The 22,369-nt window shown below is 41.0% G+C and overlaps 1 protein-coding gene across 1 annotated transcript; it reads left to right on the top strand.

Annotated features, from left to right (window-relative positions):
- Nucleotides 1-1,224: 1,224 nt before the first annotated feature.
- LOC118366519 (endothelin-2-like) lies at nt 1,225-9,246 on the top strand. Its single transcript, XM_035749136.2, has 5 exons — nt 1,225-1,380; nt 4,118-4,268; nt 4,667-4,780; nt 7,731-7,796; nt 7,940-9,246. Exons 1-5 carry the CDS (start codon nt 1,293-1,295, stop codon nt 8,028-8,030), a joined length of 510 nt encoding a protein of 169 aa, XP_035605029.1. The 5' UTR covers nt 1,225-1,292; the 3' UTR covers nt 8,031-9,246.
- The last annotated feature ends 13,123 nt before the right edge of the window (nt 9,247-22,369 follow it).

Genomic DNA, 22,369 nt, shown 5'->3' with positions numbered 1-22,369 from the left:
CAGCCAAAACAACGCAGGAGTGGCTTCGGGACAAGTCTCTGAATGTCCTTGAGTGGCCCAGCGAGAGCCAGGACTTGAACCCAATCCAACATCTCTGGATATACCTGAAGATACCTGTGCAGCAATGCTCCCCATTCAACCTGACAGAGCTTGAGAGAATCTGCAGAGAAGAATGGGAGAAACTCCCCAAATACAGTTGTGCCAAGCTTGCAGTGTCATATCCAATAAGACTCAATGCTGTAATCGCTGCCATGTATATATATATACATATATATATTATCAAACATTACTAAAAACTGTTTTTGTTTTGTCATTATGGGGTATTGTGTGAAAGCTTGATGAGGGGAAAAAAACTATTTAATACATTTTAGAATAAGACTGTAATGTAACCAAATGTGGAAAAAGTAAAGGGTTTTGAATACTTTCCGAAGGCACTGTAGACCCAAAACTGTGTATGAGTGAAAATCATATTCTGTGGTGCACGCATGGCCTAGTGGTAACACTTCCAGCAGTATTCAAACAGTACATGTTACAACTGCAATCTTCTGCACTGTCTAGATTATAAATACAGCTTGAGAAAATAAGTAGCGTATGGAATTACACTTAAATAATATTGTTCGGTCAACAGCACATGGGGGAATTAATTTGATCTGTCAATCAATCCCGAATTGAGTCAATTGTCACCCAATGCACATCTGCACATCTGCGCCATCACCACATGCCACCACCATCTGCCAACTCCCCATTATTGGATAACGTTCCCCCTGAGCATTGTTTCCATGGCACCCTGGCCTTCTCTTGCAGACTCCATGTAAAGCAGGCAATCAGGAGCCATCTCTCTCCTTTTCCTCATGGTATTCCACTCCCTTCCTCTCCCTCCTTCCCTCCTACCCTCCCCCCCAAGGCTCTCGCCATATGTCAAACATCACTCAAAATATGACAGAAAAAGTATATGTCACACAACCAAATTGCATGTGGAAAGTCAATGCAACATGCTAGAGGTGATAAGTGAACTGTTGTCTGTCCAGTGACCTGCAGGTTGGGGAGTTGTGGTGGGGTGGAGTGAACATACCTGTAGATTCCTGGAATTTTCAGCAGAGGCTCAAACCCTCTGGAGGAGTTGTGTAACATTGTAGCAGCAGGGGGCAGGGCTTCCAGTGTGACATCATGGGGAAAGAGCACTATAAATTGAAGGCTACGGCTCAGACACCTGCAGACAAACAAGCAAGCAGCAAAGCAGAAGACACCTGGGATAATTTGCCAAAGCGCATTTAAGGATATTATACTTCACCATGAGCTCTACAAACAGACCAACAGCAACCATGTCAGCACACGCCAGCCTGCTCCTTCTCATCACCGTGTGTGTGTCCATGCAGGAAGGTAAGTACTACAGCGCTATTAATATAATAGGATTTAGGATTTGTTATTTCCTCCACAAGCAAACATAGACTTAATCATGTCATTGAAGCATTGAAAAATAATGGTCAAGTGTCTTCCACTGATCATTTTCTGAATGCATAACTTAATACAAAATATCATAAAAATATTATTTTGGAATGACGCACTATACAAAAAAAATATGACATTATATTGAGGTTCTATGCTACTGTCTTGCATCAATAAAACCCTAGCTGACTTTCCATTTAAACTAATTATTAGCCCTATAAGATGGTGACATGGTGCAGCATTGACTACATGTTTTCATTGTCTAGAGCAATGTAAAGACTTACTCATAAGCACACTCATTAAATTCAGTGACAAAATATACAAAGCAACAAGAGACACGTTTCAGCAAGCCCCGTTCCAACTGTCATGTCATCAATGAAGATTTATCGTTATAACACATTAAAACAAATGTTGAATCTCACTTCAACATTGCTGACTAGCTCAGGGGTACACATTCTCAAATGTTGATTATCTGGAGAAACTCTTCATCTCACACAACAAATTAATGATCTTGTATTTGAGTGATCTTTGTTGTCAAAAGCACCTTAAACTTGAACTTGTGAGAGCATGACAATGTTTGGTTGCTGTTTGTAGACTTCATTGTACCGTCAGAAAATACCAGAGGCTGTATTTCTCCATACTCTGGTCATTTCTGTATAGGGACAAATGAGATGATATGACTCCACTGAGTCAATAAAGAGGTGAAGTTTCCTCTAAATGTCTACCCTTCACTATTTGAATGTTTGAACAGACAGATGACAGAGATTACAGATGATTACTAGCTTTCCACGGAAATGAAATGATTAGAGTGGCAGGGTAGCCTAGTGGTTAGAGCGTTGGACTAGTAACTGGAAGGTTGCAAGTTCAAACCCCCGAGCTGACAAGGTACAAATCTGTCGTTCTGCCCCTGAACAGGCAGTTAACCCACTGTTCCTAGGCTGTTATTGAAAATAAGAATTTGTTCTTAACTGACTTGCCTGGTTAAATAAAGGTAAAAGAAAAAAAAGAAAGAGTGTGATAGATCAAGGAAAATAGCTAAGTACTGGTAATAATACACTTGTATATCCCTTTATGCTGTTGGCTGGGTTGGGGAATGAGGGATTACAACAAAAAAATGTAACTGTTACATTACCAGCATTTTCAAATAATGTAATCAGATTACAGATACTTTTGAAAAACTAGAAACACAAATTTAAATTTGTTCCACCTGAGTGAGTCTGACCACAAGTCAGAGACCACTATGATGACGCACCAAATGTGTTTGATGGATCGTGGGAAAAGAGAACGAACAGGCTTTTGTAGGCTACAGTCTAAGCTTTCCAATAATGCGATTGTTGTCAGCATTCAAAGATTATCCAACTTGAATAAACGCTTGGAGGTAAGGATGATGCTGCCTGTCAATCATTGTTTTTGAAACCAGTGGACAGCTTGTGAAAAATGTGCAACAGCCCCATAGTGCGGATCCCAGCCTACGGAATAAAAGTGGGGCTTTTATTGCTCAATCTAATTCACGCTGATAAAAAAACTAAAAATCCTAATGGACACATGCTCAAACTCACACACTTTTGAATATACCTAAAGGGGCAGTCTGTAGTTGCTACATCCATTTTTGGATTTATAAATGATATATATATATCCATTGATTCTTGAAGAATATAACTTAGAAATGCCTCATGAGCTTAGTTCAAATGTCACACTCTATGAGAACCCAAAAGATATGCTTGTTTTTCTCCATTGTAAATGTAATCAAACACTGTATAGCCTACATACATAGTTAAAACAATACTTTTTATATCATGATTGGTCAGTCCTTGCATCCATAGCTCTGTCTATTAATCTGAGAGTGGTTACATTTCTCCAGGCCCATCCCTCAGTTTTTTACTAAAATAGAGGCGGGGCGATTGTTTGGTTATTGTTTCATCTGTGGATTTGCCCTTTAAACAGCTGCATATTATCAAGATATCAAAGTGTCAACAACAAAAAGGTAAACAATAGGCATATAGCAAATGCAGCATATGGCATTCATTTTTCACATGTAAATAGTACTTTTCAGTAGTGCTCAAAACATACCATTTAATGAGAGCAGCATTTATTTTTCAATTCGAATCAATGAGCACAATCAGTACTCCATGACAACAAAATCATGAACAACAGAGTAAGTCTGGCTAATACGTCCTTAGTTTTGGGTTTGTGCTCAGGTAAAACAATTTGGCTAATCAATACTTCCATATTTCCAAGTCCTATTCTTGAAGATCAAGGGGTATAACATTTATTGGAATGACTGGAATTCTGATAGACTTTGATAGTTTTGAATGTAAAATTATAATTGAATCGTATTATTAACCCAAAGGGATGGGTTAGAATAATTCTACATAATCAAACCATAAAGTAAAATTGAACATCCTTATAAACTTTAACATAGATTTATCCTGCAATAGATGTCGTTCAATTGGTAACATGCATTTTTGTCTTCTTCTAATGTCTCTTAAGAGGAAAGTAATCTAAAAGTAACGGAATGTAATCAGATTACGTTACTGAGTTTGGGTAATACAAAAGTTACGTTACTGATTACAATGTTGGACAGGTAACTAGTAACCGTAACGGATGGTGGATCGTATGGTCTTGATGCACCAGGATTGGTTTCTAAGCTATATCCTTGTCTGTCATGTAGGTTCTGGACATCCACTGTCAGAAAGGCCTAAGTCCAGTGATCTGGCTCCACCTCACAGAATGCGGACCAAACGCTGTGCCTGCACCAACCAGCTGGACTCTGAATGCCACTACTTTTGCCATCTTGACATCATCTGGGTCAACACACCAAGGTGGGCACACATACCTCACAGAAAAATATGCATTTCTAGAGTGAAACACATGCACATACACTTACTTACACTACACACCAAGTACGTCAAACAAATACCTTCTCAGCTTTGCAGACATATACTTGAGCAATTCACTTATGTGGGTCAATTACATCCCTGTGTGATGATATCAACATTATCGATCAACGTTAATATTTGCATCATTTTTTATTTTAGCTGTGCATTATTTTAGCTGTGCACTATTATCAATATGCCATTATTCTGGCAATCCTCCCTGTCTGGCATCACTGCATTTTCATTTTATTAATGCCAAGGAACAAAGTCTATAAACATTGTGGTTATATCTTGAGGGTGACTGATAAAACTGATATTCCCTTTCTTTCTTTCCCCTTCTGCAGTAAGACCACTGTTTACGGCTTGGGCAGCCCTCTGTCACGTCGCCGTAGGTCTGCCGGTCCCTGTGTGTGTGCGGACTCTTACGACCACACCTGCACCAGCTTCTGTCTGGACAGGTGAGTTGGGGTCAAAAAAATGGCCAAGACAACTTCACACACACCACCAACGCAGACAGACAGATACTCAGTCACTGTGGAATGTAATTACTTTTATTAGTCAGCCATTTGAGTACACAGAACAATAGGGACTCCCCGTTGGAGCTCTTCAAGGTGCACAAGGCGTGGTAGTCTGAGAGCATAGCTCACTTCTCTGGGATGCTATTATTAGCTTGACCGAGTGTTATTGTGTGTATCACACAGGCGTTTCCTCTCATGGTGGAATGAATCTGCACCACAATGTTACGGAGTGCCAGAGGGGGTAGTGTAATCCCAGGCTGCTCTAGCATCCGCACTGCATGTTTTGATTGGCTGAGGGGACAGGGGAGTGAAGTGTGTAGGAGTCTCAAGCATTGAAATGCTGAGTTAAGGATTAATGGTTCCTAAGGATGAAAGAGAAACAAATACATGCACCTATAGAGACACCCAGAGACTCATTGCACTCATTGTTCCTCATTGGGAGACAAACAGGGGCCGTTTTTCCACTTAGGGACAGATAGGGCTCTATTCAATCCGTTACGTTACAGCTGGATTGAAATTGAAAGGCAATGTTCCCGCGTTAGCGGAGACTGCATTCACAGTAAACGCTGCATACAGTATGTCGGCTCAAATCCAAATGACCTTGACATTTCTAGCACGCAGTTTGTAACGCTTCAGCGATCCAGATTGGATAGAGCCCTTAGATATTATATTGTAAATACATTATTGTTTGGTCTATGACCTTGCAATGATGTCAGTAAAACTTTTAGTGTACAATAAAGTACAATAAAGTTGTCTTTAGATTGCCAAATTGGCAAAAAAAAAGAGGCAACAGTTCTCTACACACCTGATTCTTTGATCAGAGATATTGTGAGAATTCACTGATATGAGTTTGTTTGAGGGGTATCTACATTGCCTTCAGAAAGTATTCAAACCCCTTGACCTAATCTACTTTTTGTTGTGTTACAGCCTGAATTCAAAATTGATTAAATAAAAAAAAAATCTCACCCATCTACACACATCACTGTCGGCAAGCTTCCTGCCATCCAGGACCTCTATACCAGGCAGTGTCAGAGGAAGGCCCTAAAAATTGTCAAAGACTCCAGCCACCCACAGCAAACTGTACCGGAGCACCAAGTCTAGGTCCAAGAGGCTTCTAAACAGCTTCTACCCCCAAGCCATAAGACTCCTGACCATCTAGTCAAATGGAAACCCAGACTATTTGCATTGTCCCCCCTCTCCCTCTCTTTACACCACTGCTACTCTCTGTTGTCATCTATGCATAGTCACTTTAATAACTCTACCTACATGTACATACTACCTCAACTAATCGGTATCCCCGCACATTGACTCTATATCGGTACCCCCATGTATATAGTCTCGCTATTGTTATTTTACTCCCCAGTCCTTTAACGATAACAAGCATATCTATAACATGATGCTTGAAAGTATGGAGAATGGTACTCCGTAATGTGTTGTATTGAATTTGCTTCAAACATAACACTTTGTATTCAGGACAAAAAGTTAATTGCTTTGGCAATTTTTTTTGCAGCATTACTTTAGTGCCTTGTTGCAAACAGGATGCATGTTTTGGAATATTTTTATTCTGTACCAACTTCCCAATTTCCTGTCAATTAGGTTAGTATTGTGAAGTAACTACAATGTTGTACATCCATCATTCGTTTTCTCCTATCACAGCCATTAAACTCTGTAACTGTTTTAAAATCACCATTGGCCTCATGGTGAAATCCCTGAGCGGTTTCCTTCCTCTCCAGCAACTGAATTAGGATAGACGTGTCACGCTCGTCGTGACACGTTTATTGAGTGAAACGCACAAAAGAAACAATAAAGATTGAACGAAACGTGATGTTCTGGAGTGCTCACAGGCAACAAACACAAAAACAAGATCCCAGAAAACACACCCCCCCCCTAGTCACACCCCAACCTAACCAAAATAGAGAATAAAAAGGCTCTCTATGGTCAGGGCGTGACAAGATGCCTGTATCTTTGTAGTAACTGTGTGTATTGATACACCATCCATTGATACACCATCCAAAGTGTAACTTCACCATGCTCAAAGCGATATTCTATATCTGCTTTTTATTTTTATTGTACCCATCTACCAATAAGTGCCCTTTGCGAGGCATTGGAAAACCTCCCTGGTCTTTGTGGTTTAATCTGTGTTTGAAATTCACACTGTGTGTGGTACAGAGATGAGGTAGTCATTCCAAAATCATGTTAAACTCTATTATTACACACCATCCGCGTCCATGCACCTTATTATGTGACTTTTTATGCACGCTTTTATTCCTGAACTTATTTACGCTTGCCATAACAAAAGGATGAAATAGTTATTGACTCAAAACATTTCAGCTTTTAATTTTTATTATAATTTGTGAAAATGTAGAAAAAAACGATTTAATTTCAACATTATGGGGTATTGTGTGTAGGCCAGTGACCAAAAAAACCAAAATGTAATACATTTTAAATCAAATCAAAGTTTATTTGTCACATACGCAGAATACAACAGGTAACTTACAGTGAAATGCTTACTTACAGGCCCTAACCAACAGTGCAATTGAAGTAAATAATATAATATAACAGTAGCGAGGCTATGACAGTAGCGAGGCACCATTTAGTCGGGCTAATTGTAGCAGTATGTACATCTAGGTATGGTTAAAAGACTATGCATATACAGTACGATAAACAGAGAGTAGCAGTAGCGTAAAAGAGGGGTTGTAAATTCAGGCTGTAACACAACAAAATGTGGAAATAGTGTGTGAATACTTTCTGAAGGCACTGCATCTTTGTTTTCACAACAGTAAAATTCCACCAAAATTCAAGGAGCTTTTGGAGAACTCTTTCACTGATCACCGTTTTTATGATGTCATGTTCAAAATGTCTGCCCCATCTCTCTCTCTTTTGTGTGCAGCTCAGAGAACTCTTCACCCCAGACGGCCATTAAGAGCTCCCGTGCCAACCTGTTGACTTTCCTTAGGTGAGCTTAAAATAAGTCCTGGAACAGCTGTTTGCTATTCTGGTTATCAAATTAAGCATAGGCTGTACACAGAATTATTTCATATTGTACCACAAGATGACCTTTGTGATATTGTTGCTGACCAGTGTCTCTTTCCTTCATAGATATATGGTCAGAGCCTCTGAGAGAACCAGGGGATGGGCCTTCCCACCCAGGAAGGAAGCAACCAGGGCCCCTGGGCTTGATGAGCGCTAAACGACATGGCATGGCAGACAGAGTGAGGAGAGAAGAGCGAGTACCAGAACAAATTACACTACTCTAACATGGAGAGGAGCAGAACAAAGGGCTGCTGGTAGAGAGATGTGTCACATGCAGGAAGGCCACAGACCGGTGGGACTGCCTGTTTGTTTGTCGGTTTGTACCCATAAATAAAGGTTGGAAAACAAAATGTGACAGAGGCCTGAAGACAGAGAATAGATGCTAGATCTATCTTGAGGGATGGATCAGGCATGATGCATACAGGCTATTTGTGCAGCAAAATATTTCTGTTAGGGGCAGGAGGGACAAGGGTGGTCCATGCTACTGGCAGACTTTGGCCAGGTAAAGGAGAGAACACTTGATGTGTGTATGCTGGTTGTCTGTGTTCAAAACAATGGCAGACCATTGCTGTCATGATGGAAAGAATGTGACAGGGAGAATATGACGGACAGGCTACTGATACAATCATCAAAATGATGTATGAGAGAACCAGTGTTTTACTCTTTCTTTTGCCAAAATATTTAATCTCTCCATTATTTGATTGTATAATAACAACATATTATGATTGCTATGCAGGTTATTCACCAGGGGAAATGACTGAGGTCATTTAAATGTGCAATGTTTAGGATTATACACTTAGTGTACTTAACATTAGGAATACCTTCCTAATATTGAGTTGTAAAGTTGACTGGATGTTCTTTGGGTGGTGGGCCATTCTTGATACACATGGGAAACTGTTGAGCGTGAAAATCGCAGCAGTGTTACAGTTCTTGATACAAACTGGTGAGCTTGGCACCTACTACCATACCCCGTTCAAAGGCACTTAAGTCTTGCCCATTCACCCTCTAACTGGCACACATATATAATCCATGTCTCAAATGTGTCAAATCTTAAAAATGATTCTTGAACCTGTCTCCTCCCCTTCATCTAGAATGATTGAAGTGAATTTAACAAGTGACATCAATAAGGGATAATAGCTTTCACCTGGATTCACCTGGTCAGTTTATGTCATGGAAAGAGCAGGTGTCCTTACAGTTTGTACACTCAGTGTATATGTGTGTGTGGGTGGGAGTAAAAAAATACATAACATCGAAACATACAATATGGTATATCATTGACTATTTATTCAATTCTTGAGATTTTGATTTAGACCACTTCTGTATTGAGTGACTGTGTGAAGCAGTGTGTAATAATAAACAAATTAATGCTTGAATTATACAAAATACTTGACTTATTCTCCTTATTTGATTGCTTTGACTAGATGATGAACTCTACATTTACATACAACACAGTGTAATAGTTCCATTGCAAATTTTCTGTTTGGGTCAAGGAGTGCAGCCGAAATGGACTTGTCAGTCTTTGGTTTATAAACCTGCAAACAAACATATTATAAATGGAATGTGAAGGGACAAGGAATTGCACCAAAGTCACATGTGGCCAATTCTCCTGTGTTGTTTTATGGTGTGATACAGAACAAATCAAATCTATTTATATAGCCCTTTGTACATCAGCTGATATCTCAAAGTGCTGTACAGAAATCCAGCCTAAAATCCCAAACAGCAAGCAATGCAGGTGTTGAAGCACGTTGGCTAGGAAAAACTCCCTAGAAAGGCCAAAACCTAGGAAGAAACCTAGAGAGGAACCAGGCTCTGAGGGGTGGCCAGTCCTTTTCTGGCTGTGCCGGGTGGAGACTATAACAGAACATGGCCAAGATGTTCAAATGTTCATAAATGACCAGCATGGTCAAATAATAGGTCTGGGACAGGTAGCACAGTCCGGTGAACAGGTCAGGATTTCATAGCCGCAGGCAGAACAGTTGAAACTGGAGCAGCAGCACGGCCAGGTGGACTGGGGACAGCAAGGAATTATCATGTCAGGTAGTCCTGAGGCATGGTCCTAGGGCTCAGGTCCTCCGAGAGAGAGAGAGAAAGAAAGAGAATTAGAGAAAGCATACTTAAATTCACATAGGACACCGGATAAGACAGGAGAAGTACTCCAGATATAATAAACTGACCCTAGTCCCCCGACACATAAACTACTGCAGCATAAATACTGGAGGCACATCTAGCCCGTGGGATAAGAGACAGGAAGCATATTCAAGTTGTCTGGATTTAAACAGTTTTTTCCTGGTGTATACTTGGGACAGAAAGGGAAACATCTAATAAGCAATGACTGAGCACTTTGAATTTACTAAATCATATAAATTATCACTCCACATCATACTATATGTACTGTTAATTGATGAGGTTGGTGTGGAAAAACAAAAGGTCACTTTAGTGTTGTGTGAAGAGTGGACTTATTCATGAAAACTCATAGGTGAAATTGAACGGGCTAAACTTTGTAACGTACAATATATGAATATTAATTTGGCAGTGGTGTAGAACCACACTTTGAACAGTATCCTGAGACACCAAGCCACTGAAGGGACCGTCTCACCAGAATGTGAAACGTTGAAAGGATACCATTAGCTTATTAGTAGCTTATTGATGATGTAAACATGTCTGTAGTGAGGAGCAACATGCTATAATGTTGCATTGCTACGTAAATATGGGTAATTGTAGCTCTCCACAGACCTATACATTAGGATTCTCCATTCACTTCACTAGGAAACAAACTAATAACTATGACTGTTTTGAGAAATACTCTCACATGCTGATGTATGCCACGTGGAGCAAATAATCGAGAAATAGAATATTATTTTTCTATTTCTGTACAGTAGTTTTACCTTCTCACAGTCTCTTAAGCCAACGCAAACACTGCTCTGAGTTCAAACGGAGGCCCAAGGTAGATAAATGGCCAAGGAATTAAAAAGCTCAAATGAATATATATATATTTTTTTGCCCTTCAAAAGCAGGCCAGTTTGTATTGTTATAAGGATCTCTTGGCACATTTCCTATGACCAAATGTGTCATTGTGGTAGTCTCCTGCACCACCCATTCTTAGTTATCATGACCCCTTGCTGACCTGTAGGACATAGGCCTATTGCTGAGACGATGAGTAACACTAGGAATTGTCTTTACTGGAGTTTTTAATGAGATGACTTTTAAATAATCGAATCTCCCCTTCGGCATTGTGATGCAATCAGCCCAATTCCAGTCATACTTGTTGTCATACATCTACTGTAGAGTACTCCTGCGGCCAGGCTCTCCAGACAGGCCCCAGCATAGTCCTCGTGTTTCCTCGTGTCACCACAACAATAATAGACCAGAGGGCAACAAGGTCACACCATGTTCCATAATGTTCTCTTATACTGTACATTACTCAGATAATTGTGAATCCACCTACAATTCTGCATCAGAAATCTATCCTCTCCCAAAACCCTGCTCCATTTAAAGTAACCTGTTATGCTCAAATCTGCTCTACGGCAACAAGGGTTGCAAAACTCAGATAATTTAAATTCCCATAATATCCATTTGTCTTGTCTTGTTTCCATACGCACCTGGTTTTCATTTCCCCAATAAATCTACTTGTATTTAACCCTCTGTTTCCAATCATGTTTTGTGTGTAAATGTTTCATGTTATGTGGTGTTTACTTTTATGTTCCGTTTTTTTTTAGCATGTTTGATTTATGTAGTGCTCTCATTTTTTGGAACTATAATAAAGTACACCTGTTCATTATACCCTGCTCTCCTGCACCTGACTTCGCCTCCAATACACCATTGACAGGGAGGTAGATCCCTGTTTTAGATGTGGGGCCGTGGGTCATTGGAAGAATGAGTGTAGAGTGGGAATGGAGCCTGCTGCATTCGGAGGAAATGCTGCCATGCAAGCGTTTGCATCTTTTTCAAAGGAACCGCAACAAATCCCCTTGAAAGCAGCGGGACAGGAAAATAGCTGAGCATTGCCTCTGTTAGAATAGTGGGTCAAAGAGATTGTTTTTTATGTGAGGGGAGATGTAGGAGAGTCTTACACAACTTTTTAATAGATGCCAGGGATCAAATATTGCGGATTCCTTATGATGAGAAATTGGCTAACTTTGCCACAGGAAAAAATTATTTTGGGTTGAAGAATCTAGACGAAATGCCAGGGGAAAGGATTCTAAAGAGGTAACACATTAAAATGATCTGGCCAAACACTCCTTACAAACTCAGAAAACCTTGGGAGTGTTTTTAATCTCATGAGACGTTTTCTGTCGTCTTATTATCAAATAGATTTACATTTTATGTCGTCTTATCCTGAAATAGATTTATAGAATGGACAAAAGGGAGGAACGGTCACGAGAAATTAGCATTGGGGTTACCAAACCTAAAATGAACATTTTTTTTGTTGTACATGAACATGAAGGGCATTGTGGTGCATAGTGAATGCTAACGAAATGTACACTTTCTTTTCCAGAAGAGGGGGTTTCGTTATCTCCCTTTGGAATGTTTCCTGAGGATATGGTCTGGGGAGAGCAGTTAGTGAAATTCTGCAGTATAAAGGTATCTGGATTAGGCCATAAACAGAGTTCCCTGATAATTAAGGCCTGGTCATGTGTGTGTCTTTGACCTATGGTTTATCACACCCACACCAGCATGCACACACAACTCACCAGGTATGAGTATTTGTTATTGGTGTTCATCCCATGGGATTTATTGTGTGGGGTTTTTTCAATCTGGGTTTAAATTTAGTACGTAGAATGATGGAAATGTTTGAAATGTCTGGGTTGGCGCCGCCCCTTGGGTTGTGCCGTGGCGGAGAACTTTGTGGGCTATACTCAGCCTTGTCTCAGGATGGTAAGTTGGTGGTTGAAGATATCCCTCTAGTGGTGTGGGGGCTGTGCTTTGGCAAAGTGGGTGGGGTTATATCCTTCCTGTTTGGCCCTGTCCGGGGGTATCCTTGGATGGAGCCACAGTGTCTCCTGACCCCTCCTGTCTCAGCCTCCAGTGTGTTTTTCTATGTTTTTTCATTTCTATGTTTGGCCTGATATGGTTCTCAATCAGAGGCAGCTGTTTATCGTTGTCCCTGCTTGAGAACCATATTTAGGTAGCCTGGGTTTCACTGTTGGTTTGCGGGTGTTTGTTTCCATGTCTGTGTTTTTCACGGTACTGTTTCAGTTTTGTTATGTCACATATTTGTTTATTTTTTTATATATTTCATAGTGTTCTGTGTTTTTGTTATTAAAAACGTCATGAACACTTACCACGCCGCATCTTGGTCCGATCCTGCCGTTACAGAAACACCCACCAACAGAGGACCAAGCGGCGTGGTAACGGGCAGCAGCAGCAGCGGCAGCGATGTCAGGATTTCTGGACATGGGAGCATGATCTGAACTGTGTCACTACTTGGGAGGAGATAGACAGGTGGGCGGTCGACCCAGGGAGAGCGCCGTAGCCCGCCTGGGATTTTCTGGAGCAGTGTGAGGAGGGCGGCGAGTTAGGAAGCCCGAGAGGCAGCCCCAAAAATGTATTGGGAGGGGGCACACAGGGAGTGTGGCGAAGCCAGGTAGTAGACCTGCTCCAACTTCCCGTACTTACCAGAGAGCGAGGGGGACGGGCAGGCACCTTGTTATGCTGTGGAGCGCACGGTGTCGCGTGTGCATAGCCCAGTGCGGTACATTCCAGCTCCTCGTATCGGCCGGGCTAGAGTGGGCATCGAGCCAGGTGCCATGAAGCCGGCTCTACGCATCTGGTCTCCAGTGCGTCTCCTTGGGCCGGCTCCGGTTCGCCAGCACAGCTCAGTGCGGGCTATTCCACCGCGCCGCACTGGCATGGCGACCGGGAGCATTCAACCAGGTAAGGGTGGGCAGGCTCGGTGCTCAAGAGCTCCAGTGCGCCTGCACGGTCCAGTCTATCCAGTGCCATCCGGTGGCAAGCCCCCCAGGCTGTCTCTCCGTTTTCTGCCTACAGGGTCTCCCGCCTGTCCAGCGCTGCCAGAGCCTTCCTCCACTCCGGAGCTGCCAGAGTCTCCTGTCTGTCCTGAGCTGCCAGGGTCTCCCGTCTGTCCTGAGCTGCCAGTGTCTCCCGTCTTTCCTGAGCTGCCAGAGTCTCCCGTCTGTCCTGAGCTGCCAGGGTCTCCCGTCTGTCCTGAGCTGCCAACAGGTTAAACAAGCTTGAAATAATTTGGACATGGGTTGTCACTCATTATGGTTTATTATTTTTATTTATTTTGATGTTGTGCTATGAAAATGTAATAATACACATATTGAACCTTATGTGTTGCCTTGGTGGAGTCATTTACTGTTTTCAATTTAATTTAATGCATGGGAAAGCCTATCCTGAAACAATAACAGAAACCTATAATAACATAATCTGAAGTTAATACCATATTGTCATCACCCTAGACAGTTTACAATAGGAATTCTTATTGGAGATGTCCTTCTCACCTAACATTCCATGCTGTTGACATACTCTACATAAGTTAATATTGTGAGAGTCATATTCGAGCCTGGTGAGAGGGTTACACATTGTGAAACGTGTATCCAGTGCTCAGTTACCTCAAGAGGATGTAGCGTTGATTAGGGATACGCACTTGCCTATCAGGTGACGTGCCTATCAGGTGGCAATGGAGGAAGAAGAAGATGGAGAACAAAGTGAAAATGAAATGGCTTGGGAACACCTCTTATAACCTGTAGCCTGATGGGGAAGACTGGGTGAAAGCATGAGGTTTTTTCGGGCCAGCAGAAAAGTATTCTGAAGGCATAGAGTCAGGTGAAGAGTGGGAATTGTCATGTTATCAGACTTTGCATTTTCTTTGCATATATAATTATGCATAGCTTACCACATTGTTAATACTGTTATGTTTTGTGTTTCTCGTTGCTTTTCAAATCTTGTGCTATCACTCTCTTAGGGACCAGAAAAAGAAAGTTGAAATGGAAGAAGTCAACAGCTCCAGCAGACACGTTATTATCCCTGTTCTACGAGAAAGGGAAATAAGAGTGTATGGTGTGACTATAGAACAGAGGCCACAAGTCTCTGAGTTTGTAAACCTCACTGTGAATGTTAATCATGTTTTATTTTTGTTCATGTTTTGTTATTGTTTGTTCATTTAGAAGTCATTTCCAAGTTTATGTAAGTTGAACAGTAGGAAGCTTTGTTCAAGAGGAGGGACTGTTGATTTCTGAGAATATGAAATATACTTGTCAAAGTTTATTTGTCACGTGTGCTGAATGCAACAGGTGTAGTAGATCTTACAGTGAAATGCTTACTTACAGGCTCTAACCAACAGTGCCATTGTTAAGTTAAAAAAGTATTAGGTGAACAATAAGATAGGTAAAAAAGACAGTGAAAAAGAACAGCTACTGTGGTTAGTCGGGCTGATTGAGGTAGTATGTACATGTAGGTATGGTTGAAGTGACTGTGCATATATATGATAAACCGAGAGTAGCAGTAGCATAAAAGAGGTGTTGGGGGAGGCTCACAATGCAAATAGTCTGGGTAGCCATTTGATTACCTGTTCAGGAGTCTTCTGGCTTGGGGGTAAAAACTGTTGAGTAGCCTTTTGGTCCTAGACTTGGCGCTCCAGTACCGCTTGCCATGTGGTAGTAGAGAGAACAGTCTACAACTAGGGTGGCTGGGGTCTTTGACAATTTGTAGGGCCTTCCCCTGACACCGCCTGGTATAGAGGTCCTGGTTGGCAGGCAGCTTAGCTCCAGTGATGTACTGGGCTGTACGCACTACCCTTTACCCGCACTACACTCTTATTCATGTCCCTGAGGGGAAGGGAATGTATAACTTTCTTTATACATTTAGTTTGAGCTGTATTAAGCATCCAGGAGTTTTAATAAGTTAATTTAGAACCTAAAAAGTCATATTGGTTCTACACAGAAAAACAGGATACTTTCTCCCATTCCTTTTCATCCAAAGTTGAGGAGGGAGAAATGACAGGAAGTAGCAGGCTAGTTGTTGGTGAATGAGAGGAAGTGATGTGAAATAGTGGAGGGTTGATAATGATAATGAGGTCATGTTTTTCTCCCCGTTTGGCTGTTGCCAAGGTGCACCTTTGTCATACCCCAATACGATCTGTTAGCAAAAGTACCCAACCATATTTATATGAAAACAGCATGCCACTCACTGGGTATAGTTTCTGTTAAACCACTTCTATATTCTATTCATCAGTAACAATGAACGGCTATACTGTGACCTTGTGAAGTGATTTCCTATGAGAACCTGCATCATGGCTTTTAAATCAGCTGGCAGCAGAATCTTGCATCTGGCTATGCCTTTACTGGGCTGGCTAAACTCTGTCCATGGTGCTGGAAGTCTCCAAATGGTCTACTGTATAAGCCAGACTTCAAACTGCAGAAGCTAACATCACATTCATCCTTCCTATGTTCAGTTAGCCTAAACTGACAAGAAGAGATAATGCAGTGATTGAAGACTATTCTAAGACATTGCGTTCTGAGATCAGTAAATTACTAGCTTACCTCAAACGTTACTGAGCTGACATTATTTCCAACATTTTGATTTGAGGAGATATTCATTCATTTGATACAACTCATTTGATACTGAAGCCAAAATGGTTCACATCACTGCAGATAGTAGGTAAGGAGGGCACACACACAGGCTTAGAAAGTCTATATAGTTCTGTAACTGATGATATAAGAATTTGTCAGCATTCCAATAAAGCAGTAATGTCAGATAGACGATCACGTCAGATTGTCCTTTTCAAAGGGGTCTAACATATCGGTTAGGAAATAAAGAGATTGTAAAATAAATATATGACAATAATATAGTCAGACTTCTCTAAAAGAAAAAGATTCTGAAAGAAATTGTGACACGAAGGTTCATTATGGAAAAATGATGAACATTTCATGACTGCAATGACGAGATAGAAAACAGTGACAAACTATTGGTATTCATTTTAGATCCTCCACTATAATGTTATCAAAGCTTGGATAAGGAAGCCTTGTGAGAGAAAAATTACATATTTACCTGATTTATTTGATATTAATGGTTAACAATTTATATTTAGCTTATAGTAAGACATTTCTGTCCCTGCTAGTGTCTGTCTTTTCATGGGCTCCACTCTAGTTCCCTGCAGCTAATCTGGGCGTATGGTTACCAGAGATAGCTTGAGCTGACAAATTAGTTGAATACTGCATTACATAGACAGGAAAGTTTTTTACTAGAGATAGTTTAGGAGTAGCACAGTCCCTCATTGTCTCAAAATCATCCTTGCATCTGGGAAACTAAGCCAGGGTGGGGTTAAGACAACAACCCATGTGCAGATAATGACAGGATGAAGCCAGAGTGGCTTATGATGCCCCAATCTGCATGAGGGGGGTTGAACCAACCATAACTGAGCATGGTTAGTATCAGCTATATATACTACTCGGGCCAACACTCAAGGTGGGTCGACCAGCCTCATTATTGCAATAATTAATAGATATTAAATAAGATGATTGTTTGAAGAAGTGACCAAATCTTTTTTTTTTTACCTTTAAATTAACTAGGCAAGTCAGTTAAGAACAAATTCTTATTTTCAATAACGGCCTAGGAATAGTGGGTTAACTGCCTTGTTCAGGGGCAGAATGACAGATTTGTACCTTGTCAGCTCGGGGATTGCAACAATTCGGTTACGAGCCCAACGCTCTAACCACTAGGCTACCCTGCCGCCCCATCTCTCTCAGTACTGAATTTCCACGACAGCCTACAGTAAGTACAGTTGGCTGGACCTCTTTATTTCCATGCTATCCACCTCCTATCCAACCCCAAACAAACTCTGTAACTTTGCCTTTGCGTGGTGGTCTCCAAAACAGGAAGGACTGTTTCCTCAACAACCCAAATAAACAGTCACTTTTGCCCCCGTTCCACTCCCCCTGATAAATACCTCTCACTCCTATTGTCCCCGAGTGGCTGATTTGCAAAGCGACCCCAATAACCCCATAGAAAGTCTTCTGTAGCTGCACAAGTACACGTGTTGTCCCTGTGAATGTGTCGTTGTTGGCTGATTTACAGTAGGTACGTCATCAGTGCAGAGCATCTAGGAAGGCGGCATCCAGTTGATTGCTGTTTTTCGGACAACTGTGTGATCTCGCTCTCCATAACCAATGTGAGTAAGACCTTTAAGGTACAGGTCGAGAGAAGGATTATAAAATTACAATAACATTTTTATCCAGTTTAATTGAGGCCCTTAACCCCCTAATGTATCATTTCAGTGTTTGACCTGATGGGGCTTGGATAGGTGTAGCAATATGGTGATGACTCCACCCTGCTAGGAAATGGCCTCTGGGACACTTCTGCCATATTACTTACACAAATCTAGAACCTCCAGATATGCAAACACTAACTAGAAACCAATGTCCAATTCCAAACCAACCCTGCCCTAAAGTTTTATTTGTAATTGGGCACAAAATATTAATTGCTAGGGAGAAGGGGTTTTAAGGACCAGTAGGGAACTGAACAGTCAATATTTTTTTACTTGCAATAAATATATTTAATATGCAAATGAAAACATTTACAGCCAATTCTTTCAAATATTTACCAGAAAGCACACTCATTCAACTCACAGAAAAAATATACAAATATTTACATGCTTGAAAACGTTACTTACAATACAAGACAGTTAGTTGCCTGTGCTATATACTTACCAACCAACTTACCAGCTTTCACACTGCCACTGCAAGAAAACACATCTTTAAACAAATTAAAACATTATTATTACAACATGATTAAAGTTATTTACAATATCATGCAATTGACAAAATATGTAACGCCTTGAGGTGAGGAGCCGGCCAAGCAGTGTCAACAAGGTTGGAGAAAACAACAGACAAAATAGATTACAGACGACGAACCCCATGGACAGACAAATTCACGGACATTGACAACAAGAGACAAACAAGACACATGAAAATGCTTGCATCATCTCCTGCACTGGCATAGGCGGTAAGGTTGCTGCATCACAATGAAAAAAAGTATTCATATTTAAAATAAATGTCCATCAAATTAGTGCGCTAGGGCTTCATTACGCCTGTATGAGCAGAGACAAATACTCAGCAGAGCAGGGAGAAAAATACCCCCATGGATTTCAGGTATTGTGTCATGGAGGGTTCCTCACCTCTGCAGAGACTAAGACTGTTTCCAATAGCAAACCGCCCACAATCTGTGCCCCCTTTCTGCTGCTCGACGGCCGGCAACATGTACAGTACCAGTCACATCTACAGTTTGGACACACCAACTCATTCAAGGGTTTTTCAGTATTTTTACTATATTCTACATTGTAGAATAATAGAGAAGACATCAAAACTATGAAAAAACACATATGGTATCATGTAGTAACCACATTTTTTAAAAACAAATCTAAATATATTTTAGATTTTAGGTTCTTCAGAGTCAGCGACCCTTTGCCTTGATGACAGCTTTGAAAACTCTTGACATTCTCTCTACCAGCTTCACTGGGAATGCTTTTTAAACAGTCTTGAAGGTGAGCACTTGTTGGCTGCTTATCTTTCACTCTGCGGTCCAACTCATCCATAACCATCTCCATTGGATTGAGGTCGGGTAATTGTGGATGCCAGGTCATCTGATGCAGCACTCCATCACTCTCCTTCTTGGTAAAATAGTCCTTACACAGCCTGGAGGTGTGATGGGTCATTGCCCTGTTGAAAAACAAATGATAGTCCCACTAAGCGCAAACCAGATGGGATGGCGTATTGCTGCAGAATGATGTGGTAGACATGCTGGTTAAGTGTGCCTTGAATTCTAAATAAATCACAGATAGTGTCACCAGCAAAGCACCCCATGCCATCACACCTCCTCCTCCATGCTTCACGGTGGGAACCACACATGCGGAGATCATCCGTTCACCTACTGTGCGTCTCACAATGACACAGCAGTTGGAACCAAAAATCTCAAATTTGGACTCATCACACCAAGAACAGATTTCCAGCGGCCTAATGTCCATTGCTCATGTTTCTTGGCCCAAGCAAGTGTCTTCTTATTGGTGTCCTTTAGTAGTGGTTTATTTGCAGCAATGAAGGCCTGATTCACACAGTCACCTCTGAACAGTTGATGTTAATGTGTTTGGTACTATCACGTGTGGTCCCACTCCCCCTCTCTGGCACTCGAGGTCGCCAGGTTGCTTATCATTATGCACACCTGTCATCATCGTTACGCACATCAGCACTTCATCAGACTCACCTGGACTCCATCACATTATTAATGATCTCCCCTATATCTGTCACTTCCTCAGTTTCTTTCCCGAGTCAGCATTAATGTCGTTATGTGTCCCTTGTCTAGATGCTGTTTGTGTTTTGTTTCCTGTCTGTCTGTTAATTCATTAAATATTCTCTCCCTGTACTTGCTTCTCATCTCCCAGTATCTGTCCTTACAGTTACTTGAACTCTGTGAAGCATTTATTTGGGCTGCAATTTCTGAGGCTGGTAACTCCTGAGGCTGGTACCTCTAATGAACTCTGGGTCTTCCTTTCCTGTGGCGGTCCTCATGAGAGTCAGTTTAATCATAGAGCTTTATGGTTTTTGCGACTGCACTTGAAAAAACTTTCAAAGTTCTTAACATTTTCCGTTTTGACTGACCTTCATTTATTAAAGTAATGTTGTTTCGTGGGTGATTTTTTTTCTGTCTTTGTGTGTGTCACCAGGCAGGACTGTTTTGTTTAATTCTCGTTGTTGTTTTAGTGTTCTGAGTTGAGTAAATATCATTGTGAGCACGTACCACGATGCATTTTGGTCCGATCCTTGCTTACTCCCCTAACTCCTGGGGACCCTAAGCAACCGCTTATCGCTTATGCCTGGAGCCAGCCCTGTTTGTCCTGCTATCCAGCTGCAGCCAGTGATCAAATCCTCTGCAGCTAGCCTGGTCCCCCGAACATAGACATTTCTGCCTAGATTGTGGCCTAATCCATTCTACCCGCTGCATACTATTATTGTTAAAAGTATGTAGGAGGACTACTGGAATAAATCATGTCTCATAACATGCAAAGGCAACCTGTTTACAGCACAAGAAAACCTGACACAACCCACAACACATATCTGTCTCTTCACTATGTTCTGTTTTTCTAACACCTGGGAACCAGCTCATGTTTTGTTACGTTGGACAAAACATCCGGCTGCAGTGTTCCATCAACACCTCAGAGTTCTGAAGAAAAAATAAATACAGTAGAGAGCCTAACTCTACTATACTGTACTTAAGCTTGTTGTTAGGCAGAGAGAGGCATGGCAATGTTATCAGAGGAAAGGGCACATGCTCATATCTAAGGAGGTTTAATACTGCCCAATGCCTGATTACTTTATAATGTCTCAATCTAAGAACAAGCATCAAGCTGGAATCAGATTTATAGACTTAAAAATGCTTCTTCCTTGAGGAAGTTACATGGAAAAGTTGTTGACAGGCAGCTCTGTACACATTATTTACAATGATTTAGTCAAGTGCATAACGGGTTTCAAAATACTAAGAATATGTATTTTAAAAAATATCCTCCATTCAGTTCTAGATGTAGAGAACCTATTAGAGAGTACCAACGGAGTACTAAATTTGATCAGATGTGCATGTTGTAAAGGTTAAAATGTTAGCTTTCAGTATTCATCATTGCATTCCTTTGTCCAGCAAAAATGTATTATTTATTTTTAATCAAAGGAAAATCATGTTCTCTTATGATCTGTTTTCAATTCAGTGTCCTCACATAAACCTTCCAATAAGAAATATGGCATTTAGGCAAAAAATGTATATACATTAAATTGTGATTATGGAAACTGATGAGTTCTGTTTTACCAAAAGTTATTCCCCTGAAATCTATTATGGTCAATAAAAACAGTAGTGTATTTGTAATGTTCTGCCGCAGTTTCCAGCTGATCCAACCCTTTGTTTCATACTCTGTTAGTCCTTCCTTCCTGCCTTTCCTTCACATCACATCCCACTGGCACAAGATCATTCCTAGAGTATGACTATAACAATAAGAAGATAAGCAGAATGTTCAGGGGAAAGTAAACGATTTAGTACCATTCAGCCACTAGATGAGGCTGTATGTCCAATGTAAATTGAAGCTGGAGCTTGCAGAGAGTTTACAGGCTTGAGCTATTCTGTAGCCTACTTGGTTTGATTCAATCCAATTTACCTTCAATCTAAAAATTCTCTTCAGTATGATAAACTGACTTAATACATATTTGTTCTATTCATGGCAACAATTTGGCTATTACAGTTGATATGACACGTTCTATATATTTGTTACATATGACACAAGAATACAATTGTTTGACATGAACTAAGACTTATGCCTACACCTGCACACTCTTAGAAAAAGGGTTCAGACAGGTTCTGCAGTTGTCCCTGTAGGAGAACCCTTTTTTGGTTCAAGGCAGAACACATTTAGTTCATATTGGTGAAAAGGTTCTACCTGATACCAAAAGGGGCTCTACCCAGCCCATCAAGAGCTTTGTCTTTTGCTAAAAAAAAATATTT

This window comes from Oncorhynchus keta, chromosome 34, assembly GCF_023373465.1.
Source record: "Oncorhynchus keta strain PuntledgeMale-10-30-2019 chromosome 34, Oket_V2, whole genome shotgun sequence".
Lineage (NCBI taxonomy): Eukaryota > Metazoa > Chordata > Actinopteri > Salmoniformes > Salmonidae > Oncorhynchus > Oncorhynchus keta.
The sequence above is the reverse complement of the archived record's forward strand: the minus strand, read 5'-3'. Positions and strand labels throughout refer to the sequence as shown.

What these genes read in the sequence shown, in the direction of transcription:
- LOC118366519 (XM_035749136.2), top strand. Translation starts at nt 1,293, where the DNA reads ATGAGCTCTACAAACAGACCAACAGCAACCATGTCAGCACACGCCAGC. An exon ending in GTGTGTGTCCATGCAGGAAG is followed by an intron (nt 1,381 to 4,117) that starts GTAAGTACTACA and finishes TCTGTCATGTAG; the next exon opens with GTTCTGGACATCCACTGTCA. An exon ending in AACCTGTTGACTTTCCTTAG is followed by an intron (nt 7,797 to 7,939) that starts GTGAGCTTAAAA and finishes TTTCCTTCATAG; the next exon opens with ATATATGGTCAGAGCCTCTG.